This window comes from Triturus cristatus, chromosome 2_2 (genome assembly GCF_964204655.1).
Source record: "Triturus cristatus chromosome 2_2, aTriCri1.1, whole genome shotgun sequence".
Taxonomy (NCBI): domain Eukaryota; kingdom Metazoa; phylum Chordata; class Amphibia; order Caudata; family Salamandridae; genus Triturus; species Triturus cristatus.
The window spans coordinates 170,116,912-170,139,031 of NC_140582.1; the positions used below are offsets into that span (position 1 = coordinate 170,116,912).

At 41.3% G+C, this 22,120-nt stretch overlaps 1 protein-coding gene across 1 annotated transcript in view; it reads left to right on the forward strand.

The window, feature by feature from the left end:
• GRID2 (glutamate ionotropic receptor delta type subunit 2) overlaps positions 1-22,120 on the forward strand; it is a 2,613,212-nt gene that overhangs the window by 483,972 nt on the left and 2,107,120 nt on the right. The window contains exon 2 of the mRNA XM_085641143.1: positions 15,636-15,791. Coding sequence (XP_085497269.1) covers positions 15,636-15,791 — 156 coding nt within the window. The remainder of the gene's footprint in view (positions 1-15,635; positions 15,792-22,120) is intronic.

Genomic DNA, 22,120 nt, shown 5'->3' on the forward strand with positions numbered 1-22,120 from the left:
AAAGTTTTAGTTCATACGTATTTATATATTGAACATATATAATAACAAGTCTAAAGTTAAGGCATAAAGAGGTCGGTTAGTCCCAGCCCCAGCTCACCACACTGCAGACCGTCGATCCTAATAATTCATCAAAAAACACAGTGCGAAACCTTTTGTCAAAAATGGAGCTGGGTGGGCTTTCATGACATAATGACCTGCTCAACATATTTGTGTTTCTCAGAAAGAAACATGAAGGGGGCGGTGGGGGGGGGGAGGTCTGTGAATTAAATACTCAGTTACCATAATACGCAGAGAATGTTCTTCCTACACGTGGGGGGAAATAGTTTACTTTTCCTACTCAGACAGGGCAGACCTGTATCATAAGGATTGCCTTTAATATGGAAGACTTTAAAAAGCACCAGAGGTGGATGCCGTGTGGTGGACTGGCCTGCATTAATGAATCTGGACTTAAAGAGTCAGTGAGTGCCCCATTGGTAGGTTTGGTGGGATGTGAGCACATAGGATTTGCAGCAGAAGTCCCACTTTGCCAAACAGCAAATACGATTTTAAGTGAGCAGAATACACATAGTATTAATTAAAGGGACGATCTGAGATCGTATATTTTCATGTCACCTTTTATGTGTGTGAAAATAATAGGTAGCACTCGGGAATACTTTGAATAATTTACATGGGAATACTGGTTGGTGAAATTTCAAAATGTTCTCTGATGGTTGACAAATGTTACATCAGACACTTTACAAGGTCTACTGAATTTTGAAACTTTGGTTCTAATTTTTTTTTAAAAAAATATGTAAAAGTAAAGGCAGGGATTTACATTTCTTGCTGAATGTACTTGTTTTTTCAGTTCACAAATGTTGGCAAAGGTATGCTTGGAAACGTGTGCCAGGTATATGTTTCCAAGCCTGCTACTTGGAATGTCATTTGCCATCCCCAACAAATCCCTATTCCTCTTGTGTGGGGATGTACCAAGCTTATATACTTCAGCACAGGGAAAATGGAGTTACTGTTTTCAATTCTTTTCTCTGAATGCAAAATAGTTTTTCTTCTTCAAGGAGAAAGCCCTTTTTCTATACCACCAACATCTGCGGGGTGATCTGTTGACCTTCCCTTCCTGGCTCATTAGTTACTCCAGCCTGTGGGAACAGGTTGATCAGGATGTGGGGACGGGAGTCACGTTGATCACATATATATAGGGCTTTCGTGATCACTTGGATGGTTGCTGCTTTCAGACAGCATTGTGCTGTGGAACCTTACAGTATCATTGACCAAGTTTGTCTAATCTTTTCCTTTAATTAATGTATATAACTGTCTCCCTAATTGTATTTACTTGCACTTGGTGGTTGATCAGATGGGACTTTTTGTGGACATAGATGTTTAAGCCAGGCATTTTCAGGAGGGGCAGAATCTGTTTGGTCTGAAAATGTACCTTTAAGGAAGAGAACACATTAGTTCAGGTGTCTCCAATCAGTCCATTGTAGCTCGTTGACACCTTCAGAGTAGCTCACAGCCTTAAGTTCATTTTTAAATAAGGGTCACATTTTTCTTTTGAAATTAAGGTAAGGTTGTGTCAATTTTATATTATTATCTTCAGGCTACAGATAGTGGACCTGATAATGAGCAGTGCTGGAGTTAGATTTATGACACAGGACACAGAGGTGAACTACTGAAGCACTGAGGTATTTAAATCTTAGATAAGTCCTTGTCAACTCAAAACGGGAATGTGAGAACAAAATTATGTTTTCTAATGCTTTTAAATCGTAGAGAAATAAAATAAAGAGTTACCTTAATGATTGAGTTAACTCTTCATTTTAATTTTCTCCCATTTCGAAAAGTCGGATTTACAAATAGCAGGCCTCTTGCTTCCATTAGCCAGTAGACTCTGTGCCATATTTTTAACTGAAAAATACATTCCTGTATTTTAAAAGGGGGGCATTTAAAATGAAGAAAAATATTTCCATAATACATTAAGTCTTAGAGCCGATTGTGACTTAGGCGGTGCAGCGCCAGGTCCGCCACACCGCCAAAGTTGTGGTCAGACTGCCTGCAAGATTAGGAGTTTCCTCCTGTCTTGGAGGCTGGTTTTTGGTGATCACAGAGCGCTGCTTTTAAAAATGGGCACCGCAATGGGAATGCCAAAAACAGTTTTTGCCCGACATGAACTGAAAAGTCTATGCTGTGCAGGAACTGGGGCACAAGAATGCAGGGGGGCACTTGTTGTGCCACCTGTGTGCCTCCCCGTGTTTTGGCCTGAACAGGCCTTGATCACATGACACGACACAGAATAAGCTATCTGATTTAAAGTGACAAGTGCATAAACATGTGCTGCGAGCATATTATAGACAGAGAAAACATACTATACATAGCAATTACATCATAATGGCACAGAAGGACTGTATGACCTAATCAGATTTGATCAAATGAATTAAAATATCAACTGATGGCAATAAAATACTGAAATATGTAAAACATTATTATATACATATATTGAACAGTGTACCTCACAATTCATTGTTCTGTCCAACATGTGTAGGATAGCCTACTGGGTTATTTAGGCACTTATTAGTACTTATTCACATTTGATACAAATACATTAAAATATCAAACAATGACAATAACCTGCTGTAATGTGCAAAACAAATTATCATTTTTTACACCATTTAAACGAAGTACCTTATATTTCTTTATTTTATACCTGTGTATTAGATAGCTTTGCCAATTTGTATGGGTACTAAGTGATGCATACACTTTTATTTACCCATGTTATCCTGTCCCCTAACTCCATACCCATTGACAATATAGCCCAAGTGGGCCTAATATAGTGTTTCTCTGTACTAAAATGTTCTATTGAAAGTGCCGTTAGTGCTATTTAAAACCCCTAAAGTGCACAAGCATGTTATAAGTTGCAAACTCGAATGAATAAACTTTAAAATGTATATATAATATGTATATTATAATACAACCAGCGACACTCAGAAGGTTGTCTCTCCAAAAAGATGTCAGCTTCTTGTGTCTCCTAAATTGCAAAGTTTATTGATTCTTCCGCAAATAAATGTATAGCACTTAATGGCATCCAGTAATGTGTTCCAGTCTTTTCAAAAACCTTCTTCCAAAGGAGGAAATTAATAATTAATTCAAATTATGAAAGTTCTTGCTTGGTGGCAAAGATGGTTTTAAAGAAACCCACAATGATTTTTCATAATATAGTAAAAATTAACAAGCACACAACAGTTTGTTCAAAAGCTTTCGATCACCTAGAACAGTATATACAAAGCTGACTTAGGTGATTCATTTAAATGTTCTCACAAGAATACATTCCTTTTAAAACAAAATGCCTAAAAAACTCTGGGGCATATCAGCAAGGGCCGGCGATAATTATCGCTAAGCGCACTTAGTGCTAGGATAATTATCGCCGGCTATCATGGAATTTTATCGCTGAGTTAGCGTGCTATCAGCAACGCTTATCTCAAAAGCGATAAAATTCCTCGCGCTAACAGCCAAAAGTGAGATTATCGCTGGAAATCCAGCGATAATCTCACACATTTTGGCATTAGCTTGCTGATAAGGCAGGGCATACTTAGCCATTATATCCACCTTACACTGGATATAATGGCTAAGTCAGGGTGAAAGCAAGAGTAAGGAAAGTAGCGTTAACTGTGGTTAGTGCTACTTTTCTTATCGCTATGCCTGTTAGCGATTCCCTTGATAATTGGAGAAATGTCGCTTAGCGACATTTCTCCAGCTATTTTGGGACGGAACGCCCACTTTGCATCTCATTAGAGATGCAAAGGTGGGCGTTATGGGAAAGGGAGCTAAAGCAAGGAATCACACGTTAGCGTGACCTTGATGATTAAGCGATAAAGTTATCGCCGCTTTTCGTCCGAAAACGGACGCTAAAGCGGCGATAATTTTTCATCTCCAGCTTGCTGATATGCCCCGATGTGTTTAAGGACAAATCGCCATTTACACCAATGAAAAAATAAAAAGCGAGCTGGTATTTACCCAGTAGGTTTTAGCTTCTGAGTGATAAATACTGCAAAATACACGCAATGTTTTTGCATGAAACTGAAAAGTGTCAAACTGCTAGAGAAGAATCTGTTCAGTCATACAGCTGTTTCTCTACACACCAGGATCTCATCTGCAGAAACCTGCTGTCTGAGTCTTATGAGTGGAAATTCAGCCTAAGGCGGAAATGCTCAATAACATGCCTGCAAAGGGGACTTGTTCATAGTACCGGCAGCAACTGTACTCTGTGCATAGGTCGCATTTCTGCTGTTAAGCACTGTATCGCCAAGGGACTAATTCAATTTAATTTCAATTTTTAAAGGGTAATAAAGACATCACCAAAATACCCTTTCAATGGGTTTAAAGCCTTTAGCGTTACTAACTGTGGCAGGTAATACAAATCTTTGGCATCATGAACAAAGGACTTTGCATTTGCAAAATCCTGCGCAAATGGCTTTGAGAAAGTGCAAGTCTTTAGCTATTCAAAATCTTTATAACAAATCTCAGTGTATACACTGTCATTCACTGTTAATCTAAAATAAAGGAGAATTCATCCCTTTGCAAATCATTACACTATGAACAAATTCGTCATGACTGATTTTGTGTTTTTCAAGTATGAAATTGTTAGCTACTGCCAAGGGCAAGTTGAACGTTCTTAAGGTGTAATCTGTCAATATTTGACATCTTATACTCTGGAGGTGCATTCTGGGGACATTTTGAACAGCCTGCTGTAGACCCCTGTAATGGCGAAGCTAGGGCTTTTGCTGCCCAGGGCGGTCCTGCAGTTTGCCACCCAGTGATGGCAGGTGCGTGCAGGTAAGAGCGGGGGGTGAAAGTGAAGTGCTGCTGCGCTGCCCTCAGCTACGCCATTAGACCCCAGGACCACTGCATCCACTCCACGATGTAGATTGCAGATGTGTCACAATTTGTGACATTGCTCCCAGTGCAGGCATTATGCTAAACTAAATTCTGGAATAGAGGTCTGCTGTCCCAAGCATTCACCATTTATTGTAATGAGCGACAAATCAAACCCACCGCATCAATATCAGTGATGCTAGCCCTTTGTATCTTTTTTGAAAACTCCCTTTGTACTGCACGCGACTTAAAAATCTCTTATCTTAATCATCATATTGAGTAAAAAAACTGCTAATGCCTGGCTGCATGTATAATCACATGAGCTGTGCTGTTTGAGATAGAGCCAATGACAGTCTTTTTTAAGAGAATAAGTATATGTGGAGGAGTAGAGTGGGAATATTAATTCCAACATGGAAGTTTGTGATAATATATCTAGGAAAAATGAGTCACAAAGTAAAATATTACAGTCTCAACCATGATGGAGTGATCTGCATGTTGGGTCAACAGATCCCCTTCTCGCCATTGTTGCTTTCAAACACCTGTATTTTTTTCTACACCTTACATAAAGGTTCACTGCATATTCAAAGTACTTATTACTAGTATTAATGTTGTATTTTATTATGAACCTTTCTCATGTTCCCTCTGTTTATATTTGTGTGATATGCTCAAATTAGTAATAATATATAGTTTGAGCTATTCTTAGTATATGCCACCCACACGTTAGTACTGTATTTTGGAACTGTTGTGTTTCAGTAGTTCTTCCATTCCAGCAATAGTGACACATTACTGCAGTAAACAAGCACAATATAAACAGTTCTCTAATTGCATGTTTCACGTAATCGCAATATTTAGTGTGAGGAATTGGGATGTTGGTTGAGGGTGGTGAAACTCTGCTCAAGCAGCATCCACAATTATTGTGAGGGTGAACCACAAAAAATACACTAAATTTATCTGTGCTTAACCATCTGGTAGCTTGGCACAAAAGCAGTCAGACTTAATTTAGAGGAAATGTGTCAAGTATATACACAGCGTACTGACAGTAAAACAGTGAAAACACAACACAAAAAAACCCTACACGGGTTTTGAAAAATGTAGTAAAATATAATAATTTATTTGATGACAAAATTCCAATCAGTAGAGTCAGAAGTATGCCCTTACAAAGTGCCACTTGCAGTTATCTATCTTTTGAGACCTGGTGAAAATCTCAAGTTCAGGTTGACAACGGTGGAGCACAGGCAGGATACAGGGACCAGGTTAGGCCCACGGAAAAAGTCACCTCCTAAAAGTCGAGCCTGAAGAGTTCCATTCATGGTAGAATATAATGCAAGTAGCTGGGAGAGCATCATGGATGGTTGTTGCTGGAGTTTTGTGCTGGCGGTCACTGTGTGCTATCGATGCTGTAGTGCAGATCTCGCTTTACCTGTTGTGTGGCAGTCTCAGTAGCGCATAGAGTTAGGTTCACTGGAGGTCCCCATTGGCTGTTGGTGCAGATGGCAAGTTCTTGGTGCAAACTGGCCCATTCATAATCACAAAGAGCCCAAAACCTCTGTTTTATTTCTTTTCTTTTAGAAAGACCTCAACTGATGCCACACCAAAAGTCCGGGACCTGGGAGGCACCTCTTGGGGATTAGGAATTCACTTCAGCAAAGTCCAGCAGGGCTCAGACAGGTCGAATTGCAGGTCCAGGGAGGTCCAGTGCAGTATGTCAGCTGGGCAGTTGTTAGGTACCTGTAGCTCATAACCAAAGGTCAGTTGGTTGACCTTTGTAGTCACTTAACCTGCGATAATGGGTGGAGGTCCAGTCTTCCTTTTCAAACAGCACATCAGGCCTCAAGCAGCATGGTAGTCCTCTGGCAGCAGGGCAGTGCTAGTATCCACTGGTCCTGGAGTGTACTGAAGAATGGATCAGAGAGTCTATTTTTTAGACCTGGTGCCCAATTTCAAGAGGAAGAAACTTCTGGAGTCTTCCCTCGATAGATGTGTATGAAATTTCCTGCCTCCCTGTTCTGGTCTGATTCTGTCTGATGGCATAAAAGTCTAACGTGAACTCCTTCTGTGTCAGCTGAGGCAATTTCTCTGAAGTGCAAGTGTCAGAGGTAAAAACTCTACCCTCAAGATGATCCTTCCTGCCAACACCCAGACCCTCTATTGTGTGGCTGTCTGGGACGAATACACAAAGACCATTTGCCAACTACACCTAGTCATGTGACCCAGGAGCAGGCTGCGGGCACCACATGATTAAGACAAGAAAATTTCAACTTTCTAAAAGTCGGTTTGCAAAATTGTGTCTTACAATCCATCTTTACCACTTAAGAGTGGTTTAAATTACAATTCCTCAGACACAAAACATGACATTCCTACCTGCTCCCAATTAAAGTTATCACTTATAAAATGTAATAAGGTAACCCAATGTTATCCTATGAGAGTTTTTTTGTAACAGCACATGTAAAACCAAAAAGTACATGTCCAACTTTTTAAATACAAAGCACCCTCTCCTATGGGCTGTTTAGGGTCTGCCCTGGGGTAACACATGGATATAAAAGAAAGGTTTAGGCATGGCAAAATGATTATTTTGGCAGTTTCAAACTGCACACAGGCAGCCAGAAGGCAGACCAGAGAAATTTTAAAAAGTCTACTACAGCAGGTAGCACAATGAGTGCTGCAGGCCCACTAGTAGCATTTAACAGACCCCGTGTACACGAAGAACAACTTTACTGGAGCTTTACAAGTAAATTAAATGTGCCAATTGGGTGTAAGTTAATTTCATCCTTCTTAAAGGAGAGAACACACACACTTTAGCACTTGTTAGCAGATGTAAAGTGCACAAAGTCCTAAGGACAACAAAAACTGAATTCAGCAAAAACAGGAAGGGTGAAGACAAAAAGATTAGGGGTGACCCTCAGAGATGAAGAGGTCCGACATTTAGTATATTAAAATAAATGTGAAGGAAAATAGTACAGTGCAGTGAATGAAGGGATTTTCGTTAACATCTAAAGAACACATGTAAGATTTTTAGTCAGGAATTTTACTTGCGAATCAGTGTGTATGTTGGAAAGTGGTTTATTAGTAGTCATGAATAGTGACTTACCACTATTAATAAGGCCACAAACACAATAAAATGCTAAGTTAGGTTCTCAATAAATGATTTCCTTGCTCAGCCCTTGGTAGCTGGCAACGAGCAGACAGGCTTAACTTAGGAGACAGGTGTGTAAAGTATTTAAAATCACCAATACATTGAATAGGTACGATACAACACACAATAAAAATCCAACTCCAATTTATAAAAATAGATTATATTTTTATTAACAAATAGACACCTAAATAAAAAATCGTCCAGTGCAGGGAACTGGAGATATGAGTTTTTAGAGAATGAACACTTTCTAGTGCTCAAAAACCTGAAGCGCCACTTTGGGACATCTGGGAGCACTTCACAGAGGTAAAGTCAAAGTTTGAGGCCAACCACATTGAAGCACTGGTCGGATACACAAAACAAGAGCCCTCAGTCAAAATGTTGCCTTCGAACAGAGAAACGTTTCTGGAGGATTTTTCTCTCAACGTTGAGTGGTTCCCTCCTACCATCCGATTTCGATGCAACATCATTGGATTTCTGCCGTGTGAGACCTCATTCAAATCCTGTAAGTCTGGAACACTGGAGCTTTCGGCAGGACAAAACCTGAAATCCATGGCGGGTCGCAGTTGAAGGTAGCCAGCTTGACTCTTGGCGTCGAGTCAGTCACCTTATGGAGCATTTTGACAAAAATGTCCCAAATTTCACCAAACTTCTGGATCTTTTTCCCGGTCTCCTTAAGCATTTACAGGGGTAGATTTATGTTGCACTTGCGCCACTTTTGCGCCGCCGTTGCGTCACTTTTGTGACGCAGCAGCGGCGCAAATCCTGCGCCATGGTGCGGGGTATTTACAACGTGACGCATCTGGGAGATGCGTCACGTTGTAAAGCCCTGCACCACATGTAGGCGTTCCAGGGCAGGTGGGGGCGTTCCGGCGCAGGAACGCCTCCTAAAAGTGGCTGAGTGAAATCTACAAGATTTCACTCAGTCACTTTTAGGCCCATACTGCGTCAAAACCCTGCGCCTGCTTGAAGCAGGCGTAAGGATTGACGCAGCATTTTAAAGATAGGGCCCCCCAGATCATTGCTGGAGCTGCGTCGCGCTTGCGACGCAACTCCAGCAATGCGCCACTTTTCGGCACAGATGCGTCACGCATCTGTGCCGTTTTTGCCCCATGGTGCGCCGCATTATAAATGCGGCGCATCCATGGTGGCGCAGCTGTGGCGCATAATAACTGGCGCATCCCTGCTGATATGCAGGGATGCGCCAGTCGTCATAAATCTGCCCCACAGTGTCCAAAACACAAATACAAGGGTCTGGAAACAGCTAGATGGTCCTTGGGATGTCTGAACTACAATTCACACAATCCACCCGGCCAAATCCTTAAACGTTCACTGGACGCACTGTAGGATGGGAACTCTTGGTGGAGATGATGTTGGTGGTCTCTTTTAACCTGTAGCTTGCAGGGAGTCCACTCCTTTAATCAAGGTACAGTCCTGAGGGCTGTAGTACCAGATTGTGCGGCAGGTACAGTCCTTCAGATTGCAGTAATTTGGGTGGAGATCCCGATTCCATCAGGGCAGCCCTTCTTCTCCTTGTAGTTTCAGGCAGCAGATCTGAGTAGCTATGCAGCTCTCCCACAGTTTCTGTGCATCAAGCAGGGGGGCACCCCTGACCAATAGGACGCAGTGTGCCACCCAGGTGCCAGACCACTTCTTCCAAAGTGTGACATATTCCTATCCCAGAAAGCACTGTTCTCTCAAAATCCAACATGGAGAAAGTCTCTCCTTTGGGTTAAGATCCAGCTAAGCCAACCCACTGGTGTGGCTAAGTTTCACTAACATACTCCTTCCAACCCCTGACTATTCTAATTACTGAGGCTCCTTTGTGGCTGGGGGTGCAGGATGTGAGGGCCAGTCTGTGCTAGTCCCAAACTATATTTCTCCCTGTGAAGACCAGTTTGGATCTCCCCACCCTCTTCCTCTCTTTCGGCTTCTGCACCTGAAGTTTTCCACCCACAGGGAATCTGTTGCCTACTCTGGCAGGACACTTCACATCTTATCAAGCAGCTCGGGCTCAGCCTGGGAAAGGCTGGCCAATCAGGAGAGGGCAGCTGGAAAGCTGGAATTTGGCTCACAGAAAAGAAAGCATAATAACCTATTTTTTTAAAAATAATTATTAGAATTCTAACAGTGGAAAGTTGTTGGATTTATCCTAACTATTAATTAGATACGTTGAAGTATATTTTTAGGTGGCTTCTGTCAATATTTATACTTAAATAATAGATCTCAATGTTAGCCTATGGTGCCATTATTAATTTTTCCCTCATCAGGGCTTATTAAACATACGTTATAATGTCCATGCTTATAGTTACAAGGCACCCTACACCCGGGGCACCACGGGGAGACCTTAGGCTGACCTATATGTAAAAAGAAGGCAGTTTGAGACTCTGGAGGTACCTTTAAATTCAAAGTTGAAATTACATATACAGTTATGGTAAAGACAGCCTGAAAGGCAGACCTGCCTTTAAAATGACAGCAGGCACCAGAGTAGTGCACACTTAACTGCATTAAGTCTACTGTGCCGCTAAACCTACATGCCCTATTATATGCTAGGGACTTACAACTAGGCTATCACTACCAATTATAATTGCACATAATTTGCATATCCGTATAATCAAATCACTGGCCCTGGATAGTAGAGGTCTGGTTACCACTTTGGTGGTGTAGGAGTGGGTCACTAAGCCGCCGCCCCATTCCTGCACCGCCAATGCTCACCGCCAGCCACCTGCTAGATCACAAGTATTTTTGTAGTCTGGTGGGTGGTCCTTTGGCGCAAAAAGGCACCGCAATGGAAACGTCAAAGGCCATTCCCCGTGCCGGTTCACAATATGTGCCCCCCAGCATGTATTGCCAGGCCCAGAGACACAAGGGGCTCCCTTTGTTTCCTCTCAGTCTAATTTTTCACAGCATGCTAACCGCCGTGAAAAGTGAGGTGGGGGAAACTCATAATATGCTTGGCAGTGCCGCACTGACACTGCGAAGTATATTGCAACCTCAGGACCGCCGAGTCACCGCAAGGGTTTGCGGATCCCCGGTGGTTGCAGCATTCCCCTCACGGTCCGACTGCCAGACTCGGAATGCGGCTAACGGTGGTCCATGACCACCACTGCACCTCCACCAAAGGTTCGGCGGTCCCATGGCCCACTGAACTCCTAATCAGGCCCTAAATCTTAATGAGCATTTGTCCCCCATGGGAAACCTTCTATGCTATTTTATTGTCTACAATCAACCTAAGCAGTAAGCATCAGTGCACACTCTGTGTTCAAGAATAGAGATACCCTGGACACCTACATATGATAGCATAGTACCTAATACAGACAGTCACATCTTCCCTTGTTTAGAGGTTAGATGTGCTAGAATAATTATGCACATTTATAAACTAACATTTAAGGACACCTCAGAAAACTATGTCAGAAGAAAATGCTCTGTAAATTAACAAGTGGGAATCACGGGGCCTGTTAGAGGATTGCCTGAGCAGATTTCACAGAAACCTAATATTTATAGGAAGTCTTCAAGCTATTAATATAAATGCTTAAATCTGCTACTATTTTATTCTGTTAGCCTTTTAGACCCTAGGAAGTGATGTCGAAGAATATGAAAGTTAAGTATGTGAAAAATGAAGACAAACTGAAGCACCTGAGTTTCAAATTTCGTCAGCATTAAGTCGACTTTACCTTCATTGAGTAATTTATTCAGTTAGTTTTGTGACTAATAACAGGAAAACCTACAGCAAGTCTCTTCAAAAAGAGAGATTATGACACCGTATTTTATTTTCTAGAATTAAAAACATTAATGGTATATAACTCCTTGACTGCTAATATACATATGTTAGACAAACATTTAAGAGGGAATATGTGCAAAGGCTAATGCATTTAAAACGAAACAAGTTCATTTTTCAATGCTCCCTGACAAGATCACTGAGAATCTAATTATAAGAAAAATCCGTTCCATACTTTAAAGTGAGAAACAATTTGAAAACGATGCGACCACAAAAGCAAAACATCCTGTGAACACTCAATAAAATGCTGAAATATGCAGTGCTGTCCCCAGAGAACAAACACATCGTCATAGACTTCTCGGAGAATTATTGATGTGACAGGAAAGAGAGTTCTGCAGTAAACAGGCCGTCTGTTTGTATTAATGGGCCCTCTCGACATCGTTACAAAATAAAATTACGTGAAATGTCGACAGGAGAGTTACTTCCTAAATCATTTATTTGGCATATTTTTTTGACGCATGTATCCTTGGTGACGTGGCTACCTGACAATTTGGTATCACCAGAATGCAGAAACCTTATTAGCATACTGGACTTTTTATAACACTTTTCTTAGGGCATCACTACCAATGTGATCCTACGTTCAATACTTTATCCGAATTCTGGAGTTCAACATTGTGCATTAGGTATTCACGGAGGCCAATATAAATCCTATAAAATGTCTTCAAAAGCAGCTAATGTGCTTTCACTGGGTTTTAAGACAGAAATCAATTAGGCACTTAAATTGTATTACTTGTATTTCTCATTTAAATACCTACATGCTACTTCCCAGAACTGCAAGGATGGTTACTTATGTCTTTCAAATTACTGACTGGTTCACTTATTTACCCATCTACCTTCCACCTGACTTACAATGAATTAAAAATGTGGGACAATCTTAAGGTGGAAAGATGAAAGGCAAGACGGAAGAGGAAAGGCAGAACATGCCTCTGGAAGAAAAACCAAGGTGAAGAGAAAGGAAGGAACAATATAATGCTGTTAAAACGGGGGGTCTCTAGTTGGCAGAGGTAGGTACCTTTGACCAAATAGGAACCCTTGCTTCTAGTCAGGGTAAGGGGGATACACACTTTAGATAACCCCTGCTCACCCCCTTGGTAGCTTGGCACGAGCAGACAGGCTTATCCCAAAGGCAATGTGTAAAGTATTTGTACCAACACTCACAGTAACACAGTGAAAACACCACAAATGGACTCCACACCAGTTTAAAAAATTAAATATCTTTATCTAAACTACACAAGACCAAAACGACAAAAATCCAACATACAGATACTCAGTAGAATGTCTTTAAAAAGGTTGTTGCGAAAATAAGCTTGTAGATGGTAATTGCGACATTTTATTCTCAAAGTACCTTGGATGTGTAAAGCAAAAAAAACAAAAGGGTCACAGAGAATGCAATGCATCGATTCTTCCTGCGCTCCGGTCACGATGCGACAAGAATGGCGCCTCGATGCGTTGCGACGATCCGGTGCGATGTGACAAAATGGTGTCTTTGATGCAATTTGACAACATGGAGGTGATGCGTGCACGCCCGACGGCCGTGCGGCGAAGTCGGTGGTTTCCTGAGCCACGACAGGCCCTGCGACACGCTTCTCCGGTGATGTGACGGCACCCTCGGTGGCGGCGATCAGCTGCAGTGGTGGCATGCTTCCTCAGCGATGCGACGGGCCCTGCGACACGCTTCTCCGAGTATGCGGCAGCAAACAGTGGCAACACGCTTCCTCGGCACTGCTACAGCGGCTGCTACGGCAGCGACACGCTTCTTCCTCGTTGCATCGCACTTCCAGCTCGCAACAGCAAAGGCCTCACACACAGTTACAGGCACCTTCTGGCAGGCCAGAACTCCCAGCAAAGAAGTTCAGGGAAGCTGGGGGTGAAGTTATTTTGTGCCTGGGAATTCAAAACAGGAGGCCAGCTCTTCTCAGGCCCTTGGAGACTTTTCTTCAGATGGGTACAGCACACAACAAAGTCCTTCTTCAAGCAGGGGACACCGCACAAAGCAAGGTCCCTTGGTCCTTTCCTCAGTAGAAACAGCAAACTGCAGGCCAGCCCCAGACACACAGCAAGTGCAATACTTCTCCTCAGTCTCTTCAGTTGTCCTCTTTGGCAACAGGTTCCTCTTGATCACGAAGTAGTCTAACTTTCAGGGGTGTCAGCTCTAGTATTTATACCCCAAAAGCCTTTGTTCTCTATGTGTGAGGGGTCCTGGACCCAGTCAAAACCAGTTCTGGGTGCACTCTGCCAGTGCACAACTTCTTCCTTTGTTAGTGTGGGCCAGGTTCATCAGCCACACCGCAGGAGGTGGAGCCAGAATTGTGGAAGGCACGCACAGCCGTATTCAGACCCAGGTGCTACTCCTCCCACCACTCCAAATGCAGATTGGCCTATTCAACCTAGTGCTGACTCACCCAGACTCCTGGAGCCACCCCAGCCCCTGTCACTCTCAAACCAGACAGTCAATCCCAAACAGGCAGAGGCACACAGAAAGGTTGAACAAGGAAATAGCCACTTTCTAAAAGTGCTATTTTCAAACACAGAAATTAAAAACCATCCTTCCTAAAAGATTTGTTATTAAATCCTGAGTTCAGGGATACCAGACTTCAAGTTTCTATCTCACTCCTATAGGAGGATATGCAGACATGTTACACAGCATTCCCCATTCTGTCCTATGGGCAAGATAGTCTTTCAATAGTGAAAAACAAAATTAGCAGTATTTCACTATCAGGACATGTTACCCACACTAGTACATGTCCTACCTTTCACATACACTGCACCCTGCCCAGGGGGGTACATTGGGCCTACCATAGGGGTGTTCTAGGTGTAAGAAAAGGTAAGGGTAAGGCCTGGCAAGTGGGTACACTGGCCAGGTCGACATGGCAGTTAACAAACTGTTCACAGGCACTGCAGTGGCAGGCCTTAGACCTCTTTTCAGGGCTACTTATGTGGGTGGCACAATCAGTGCTGCAGGCCCACTAGTAGCATTTGAATTACCAGCCCTGGCACACTCAGTGCACTTTGCTAGGGACCTACTGGTAAGACAAATATGTCAATCATGGATAACCAATCACAATAACAATTTACACAGAGAGCATATGCACTTTAGCACTAATCAGTAGTGGTAAAGTGCCCAAAGTTCTATAGCCAACAACCACAGATCAGGAAAAACAAAGGAGGAAGAAGCAAAAAGTTTAAGGATAACCCTGCAAAAAGGGCCATTTCTAACAAATGCTAATAGCAATCACCATCAATAGCCATAAATAGTGTGCATTACAAAATAAATGTCTTAGGCAGAGGCCTTACAAATGTTCGTGGAGAGGGAGGAAACGACATATGTTCAGCATCAAAATTAAGTATCAAAATATTTTTATTGCCCAGCTCTGCATAAATCAGCGTGATACGAAATCTTGTTAATTCAAAATAATTTCTCACACAGATATGCAAGAATTTTATTTACCTGAGCTGCTATGGTCCATAAATGATTCATATGGTATGCGGTTTCTCAGCGTAGATCCTTTGTCATTGGCACATTTATTTGTCAACCTATAAAAGAGCGCACAAGATTGAAATCACGCCGATCTTCCTGCCTGTCATATAGATTTGTTGCTCTGCTGTATATGCGTGTCAGGGAGACTTGCACCCAAGGGCTACTGACTGCCACCTGTCATTCATAAAGCGACCACAAGCAGCACGGCACAGACCTTGCCACTTACAGCATTTCAGGAACTGAAAAGTCAACTCTTACCATAACTTGTTAAAATTGGAGACATATTTTGACAGTGACAGTAAATACTTTGACAGCTGTGTCTGCGTCAGTCTTTTCTGCTTCATCCCAGTGCTGAGTAGTTTCTAACTAGGGGCATGTGTGGTTTTTTTCAGGAGCAATTTTTGATGAATCTGCAAAAAGGGATGATGAAGTGTTTCGAATGGCCATTGCTGACCTCAACCAGAATGAAGACATCCTGCAGACGGAAAAGATCACATTTTCCGTGACGTTTGTGGACGGCAACAACCCTTTCCATGCAGTCCAGGAAGGTAAGGATTACAGCTTATTTTTATAATATGCAAAACTTGTTGCGAGCATCTGCAATTTATTTGAGATCTCTGTGATGATAAGTCCCAGTCAGCATCTTTGCCTTGGTTATTAGCTTCCACCTTTTGGAAAAAAGACATTACGGCCCAGAAATTCAACACAGCAAAACAACTTACTGCGCTGTACTTCGTGACAGGAAGAGAGAAGGAATGCGCCATAGTTAGGATATGGTGCATTCCGGCTCTCTCTCTGCACTGGCGCACTCAGTGATGCCCAGTGGCAATGTTGGCATCCTTGCACCATGATGCAAGGGTGCTTGTGTTACAGGTAGGATTGTTGTGTGCAAGAACGAACACAGTCCTACTCAAAAACAATCTTCAGAGGCCCCAGCACATAGAAAGAGGAAATGACAAGGAGAAATAAACATATTTTCCTCATTACGACTCTGTTGGGAAGGCGTGCCATTTTGACGCATTGCCACATTTACTATTCTTCATAAATCTGGGAATGCACCAATATCCATGGCAGGATGCGTGGGAATGCCCACACTCCAGTCACTGAATGCCTTCCCATCACAGAGTAATGCAAGCGCTGCCTTGCGATACTCTAGATTTACTAAGCCAGGCATATCCACGGAAGGTGGCTTTTGGTGGCCTAGTAAATCTGAATTAACGGCTTGTGTTGCCTTGTTTCACTTTGTGTGAGGCAAGGGTAATGCAGACCATTAGTAAATCTGGGCCTACTTGGTTCAAAATAGATCAATACACTGATATGATTGAATTATCTAGCTGACGAGCAGCGATTAACCATCAATCAGTATTTTCTTCTTTATATAACGATGTGAGCTTTGTTCATAATGACATAAAACGAATACATTAATTATATTTCGAAGTGAATGTTTTGCAAAAGATATGTTTGTACATATAATTTTCTCTTTACACACATTTATCCCTCATCTTTTTGCGTTAATGTTTATGCCCTCTGTATCTAACGCATGTTGTTGATAAAATAAGCCCAGGTGAGTGTAGGGGTTAATTCTAAAGCGTTTTGGGTGCAGCAAAAAATACGCAATTTTTTAATTTAAATATTTTGTCTTTCATACCAGCAAATCAGGCTACAACGTGCATGTTGCATGGTGAAAGAAAATAAATCAGGCAGGCTATGAGTCATTCAAGAGCAAGCAAATGGTAGAAGAGGTGTGTTTTCAGTTGTATGAGAAAAGATATGTTGTTGGTTTTATATCAAAGATGCAGGACAATAGATTCCAGAGGGAGGAGCCTTGTTGGCAAATTGACCTTACCGCAAACCAATTTGGTCCTAACACAAAGAATGGGAGTTGGTGGTGGGCATCTGGTCTAAGGTGTTGGCTAGATTGTGTCAAAGTTTGTTGTCCAGACACTTACTGACTCCAGAGCAAATGTCAAAAAAGAACGAATATAATTATTCCTGAAACCAAATGTATTTCCTTTCCAGATAATACTGATCCAAAATTCACATCATGATCGACTTTTTGTAGAGCCAATGAAAGTCACCACAAACTACTCTTTATACATAATATATAACTATTTGATTACGTATTTGCATAGAATACAGAATTTTAACCATTTGCGTTGCAGTGAAAACAAAGGGCGTAGCAATTATTAGTTGGAAGTAAAGCACAAAAGTTGCTACCTGTAGTGCTGCACCACCTACATAAAAAAAGTACACAATTAAACAGACACTATCCAACATCTCTCTTTTAAATATACCTGGATAACCTCTGCCATACTTTATGTGCAATAAATGCAAACAGATATGTAGCCATAACCTCACAAACAGATATGTTGGCCAAAACATCTGAGAAAGATAAAATGGATCCTTCTACTATTATGGCCAGTAGTAAAGCAGTGGCAAAGCCAAAAGGTCTGGTGTTGGTTGTCACAATTTAGCTTTGTTAATGGTTGTTGTGTTGGGGACACTGCCAGGAGGCACTCATCAATCTAAAAAATCACAACGCCAAAAAATTAATAGATTTCTTGGTCTCAAAGAGTGTACATTGCCAGAGAAAACACTGCCACTACTTTGTGTGTGTAACTGCTACTTGTTAAAGAGCGGTGCGTCATCATGCATAATGACTTTAGCCAATTGCTTAGGTGGGCAGACCCATTTCCATTTGCTGTATTATGTAGTATGTGAAAACAAATATGAATGACACAATAAGAGACCAATTTTTGAAGCGGGTTGGCTGAAGACCCCCTATAAGTAAGGATAATACTCTTAAGCTAAGAGGAGTGTAAAAGTCAATAAGTGCTGAACTGCACATTTCTTACAGTCTTCTGAAAAAAATGTGATATGGAGTGCTGAGAACTGTAGTTTAGGGCCTTATTTAAGGTTTGCCAGACATTTACACTCCATCACAAATGTGGAGGATGTCCTCTCTACCATATCACAAGTGCATTATAGTCTGTGGCACCTGAAATAGGACGGACAGGCTATCCGCCATGTTTTGATTGAGTATCCCATCAGCCAAACTCTAAATAAACCATTTAGTTTTAAATCTGCTGTATTCTGGGATTTAAGAGATTTTCAGATATTTTAATCTCAGTAGTGGTATAAAATCTTCTGCTCTCGTTACTGCATTAATGGAAATCATTAAGGCTTCTGAAACCACTCAAATCAATCAAAATCTGCTAGAACTGTATATTAGTACTGTTTAGGTATTCTATAGTCTCAAAGGGATTACAAATATGCAAACTTCAATGCAACAGTATTTCACAGCACACCTATATGTTATATAATCTTGTGTTCCTTCTATAGAATGGAAACCAGTCTTATCTGAAACAATTGAAAATGGTGGTGGTGTTTCTGACAAAATCCCAGGAAGTAGTATAACAGAGAAGATCTCTTGGAAGCAGGTCTAAATGCGTTTTGCAGAACCTTAATGGTACAAAGGCAGCTTTGGAATAATTGATTATAAAGATGTTGATGGTGGTACTCAATAGAGGCACACATTTGCGGCTTAGTAAATAATGGAAATGGAAAATAAGCATACATTGAGCAAAAATATTTTTCTCACCCCTATTCTGAACATCTGTCTTGCAGATAACTTATATTAAAAGTTGCCTATAGAGACTACTGTCGAGTGGCATATTTGATAGATTCCTGTAAGAGACAAAGCACTCACATAAGGTATGATATTAATGAATAGGTTCATTTTCTCTCCAAAAAACTAACGTTCTTCTAGCAGTTAAAGGCAAATATACACACCATGAGATGAGCTATCAATACTTCCCAGATAGCGAATACAGCCCAAAGCACATCAATATTCCGATAGGAATCTAGGGAAGAATAGAATATTATCGTAGTGTGTCATTTGCTTATCTGCTGAATCAATATCTTTCAGTAAAGTGAAATGACTTATAAGGAACAGTATACATTTTCTAGAGGATATGAAATCTGCAGAAATAATAACATGTATAGAGGAATAATATCCACTATGTAACCACGGGTAATTGTTATCTATTCTTCATTTCTGCCTTTTCATATTGCTAGCTGAAAAAGCATAATGCAGAACCACTTCTGTTGAAACATTTTCTTGGGTTCAAGTGGAGGGAGCAGCAGTCTGTGATAGGACATAAGAACAACATCTATTTCTGTTTCAAATGTAAAAATAAAGTCACTTCCCCCGTAAGAAGTATAATTGTTATGAGGCTGGTGAAAGTTCTCTCTAATTTTGATATCAGTGAGAACAATAGCTTTACTTACCAAATCCACTATCATGTCAGTAACCACCAATATGGACTAAACATTGATCCAGTGCTGGTTCATTCAGTAATAGTGACAGATTGCTGAACAGAAACATGTAGAGAGACCTATTTCCAATCAATTTGGAAGCAGTACACAAGACAGATATCAATCACATTGTCTAAAAAAGATAGATGTCATATGTGTAATTAAACACTATCGTATGTGGTATTTTTAACTCTAACTGAAGAGTTTTAAGAGAAATCAGGATGGATCCACCCATTCAGAGATTGAAGAATGAGAAGGGTAGACTGGGTCATGCAATTTACTTCACATCAAGCCTATAAGACATTGGTAGGTTCCTATTGTCCTACTCAATACTGTCTGATGGCTGGAGTTGCCATCATTTCCAGGATGACTGGCTGTGTCCTGGGGAATCAAGCTTCCTATAGATTCACAATCTGAAAAGGCTTTGACGACTTGGCCGTCAAAGACCCCAATACGAGAGTCACTTCCATGCCATCCTCCTGTGTGTGGGTTGCTTTTATTGATGGCTGAGGAGTTGGATAGGTCTTTTGAATTTGTCTTCTTTAGTTACTTTTAAGTTCACATTTATTCTGCTAGTAGTGTTGCTGTGGCTAGTTGGTCATAGAGGTGATGGTAAAGTAGTATTTCCCTATTATTATATATTGACTTGGTGAGTTTGATATCACATAATTTTCACTATTATTAAGTACGAAAGTGCATTTCCCTGTGTATGGGCAAGGGGAAAGGTAGTCATTATTTGGCATGGGGTACATGCCCATGGTACTTCAGAAAGTGACCCTTTAAGCCACACGGTGGGTAACAACTTTCTAATGCGGGCATCTAGAGTATAAATGTATAGGATTTAACCCAGAAGGCTGCCAGATCCAAAGCCTATGATCAAAATCTACCGTTAAATTGTGAAAGAAGTTTTTTAATAAAACTGGGTGCAGGAAATTTATAACATAATGTGCAAGTTTCTGTCTATAGATTTGTAGCCAGAAGTGCACAGTTTCATTGTTCATCACTCTTTGATTTCAACCGTGGCACTCAAGGTTTAAGGGCTTTTTTAAGTCCATGATGAAACAAAAATAGTTTTGTAATGCCAGTGATTCTCACTGGTGCCTCAGTGACCCCCTTCAAAACCACATTAGACCACTAAAACTGCCTGCTGTCTGAACATAGCAGTCAATTCAAGTTAGTCTGCAGGCAGTATTCAGACAGATGTGCAAAATATGTGAGTTCAAAGACATATAATTAGGGCTCTTCAAAATCACAGATAGCATAAACCATAAAAAATAAAAACAAACCTTCAAACCAAAGTAAAATCGTACCTCACATACCACGTAGAGGTGCATAATTCCTAGCAGCAAGGTAAGGCAGTGCAAACTCTCTCCATCTCTTTCCCTCTCTCGATCTCTCTTTCTCACACTCTCTCTCTGCTTGTCTGTTTCTCTACCCTTGGATTTCGGTTCTCTTGCTTGCTGATGAAACTGCCAAGCTGAAGCTACTCCTTTCATGTCCTGTCATTATTGTTAGCTAATCCACTCTAAGATGCATGACTGGCGAAATCCCATGCTCCCAAATGCATCTTCTGGAGGCTATAACGCCTGACAGCGATTTAAAGATTGCACATTTATATACAGAAATACAAAATTCTGTTTCCAACATATAGTTTAATATTACATTCAGCCTCTATAGTGCATTTAGAGCACATTGCACATCTTAGCCTTTGAAGACAGGCTGCATTGCGTGATGATAGTGTGATGTAGAATGGCACACCTTTTCAAAGGAGGAGCCTAGTGCAGGCAAGCTGTTTATGTCTGCGTCAATCTGGTTTTCAAGGGTGAATGGATGAGGAGTACAATTGGGCTTATAAGCTGCTGCTTGAAATTTTTAGTCACATCTATTCCATAAAAATGTATCTGTGCTCTTACCGTAAAGGAAGGCGGGAGATCTGCATTTGTAGAGAAAGCTACTCACTGTCATGGTGTTGGAAAATGCACATTATATACAATGGTTCATGTGTGCCAGTGAGTGTCGATGGGCCCGACCAGCACTTATTTTAGGGGACCAAGGCTCCGTTGATCCCTCCGACGGATTGTTGTTTACAGGTCTGTGTGTTTGATAGCCCAAAAGGGTTGTGTAAACAGTGCCACACTGGTGCTGCCTTGTTTACACAACACTAATTGGCTGGTTGTTATTACTGTCTGAAGAAAGAGAGAGAAATGGAGCAAGAAATACCGACAAAGTGAGTGTGTGTATGTGTCTGAAAGAGAAAGAGAGAGAGAAAATGTGAGTGGAATAGTGTGTGAGTCAGGGCTTTATGTTAGGTGGGTGCTTAGCACCAGAAGGACTTTAAAACAGAGGGCCCGACTCACAAAGCTAAACTTAGATGAAGGGGCAGCAATGGCCAGAGAATCGGTAGATGAGGGGTGAAAAGAGAGATTTTTGTAGATGTTTGCAATTTATTCTTTGAAATTGTCTGCCAGAGAGTTACAAAGGGGGCCATTATGATATTCTGTATATGACCTCAATCGTAGCCAAATGCTGCGACTGTCTTGGAGTGAGGAAGCTGGTTTTT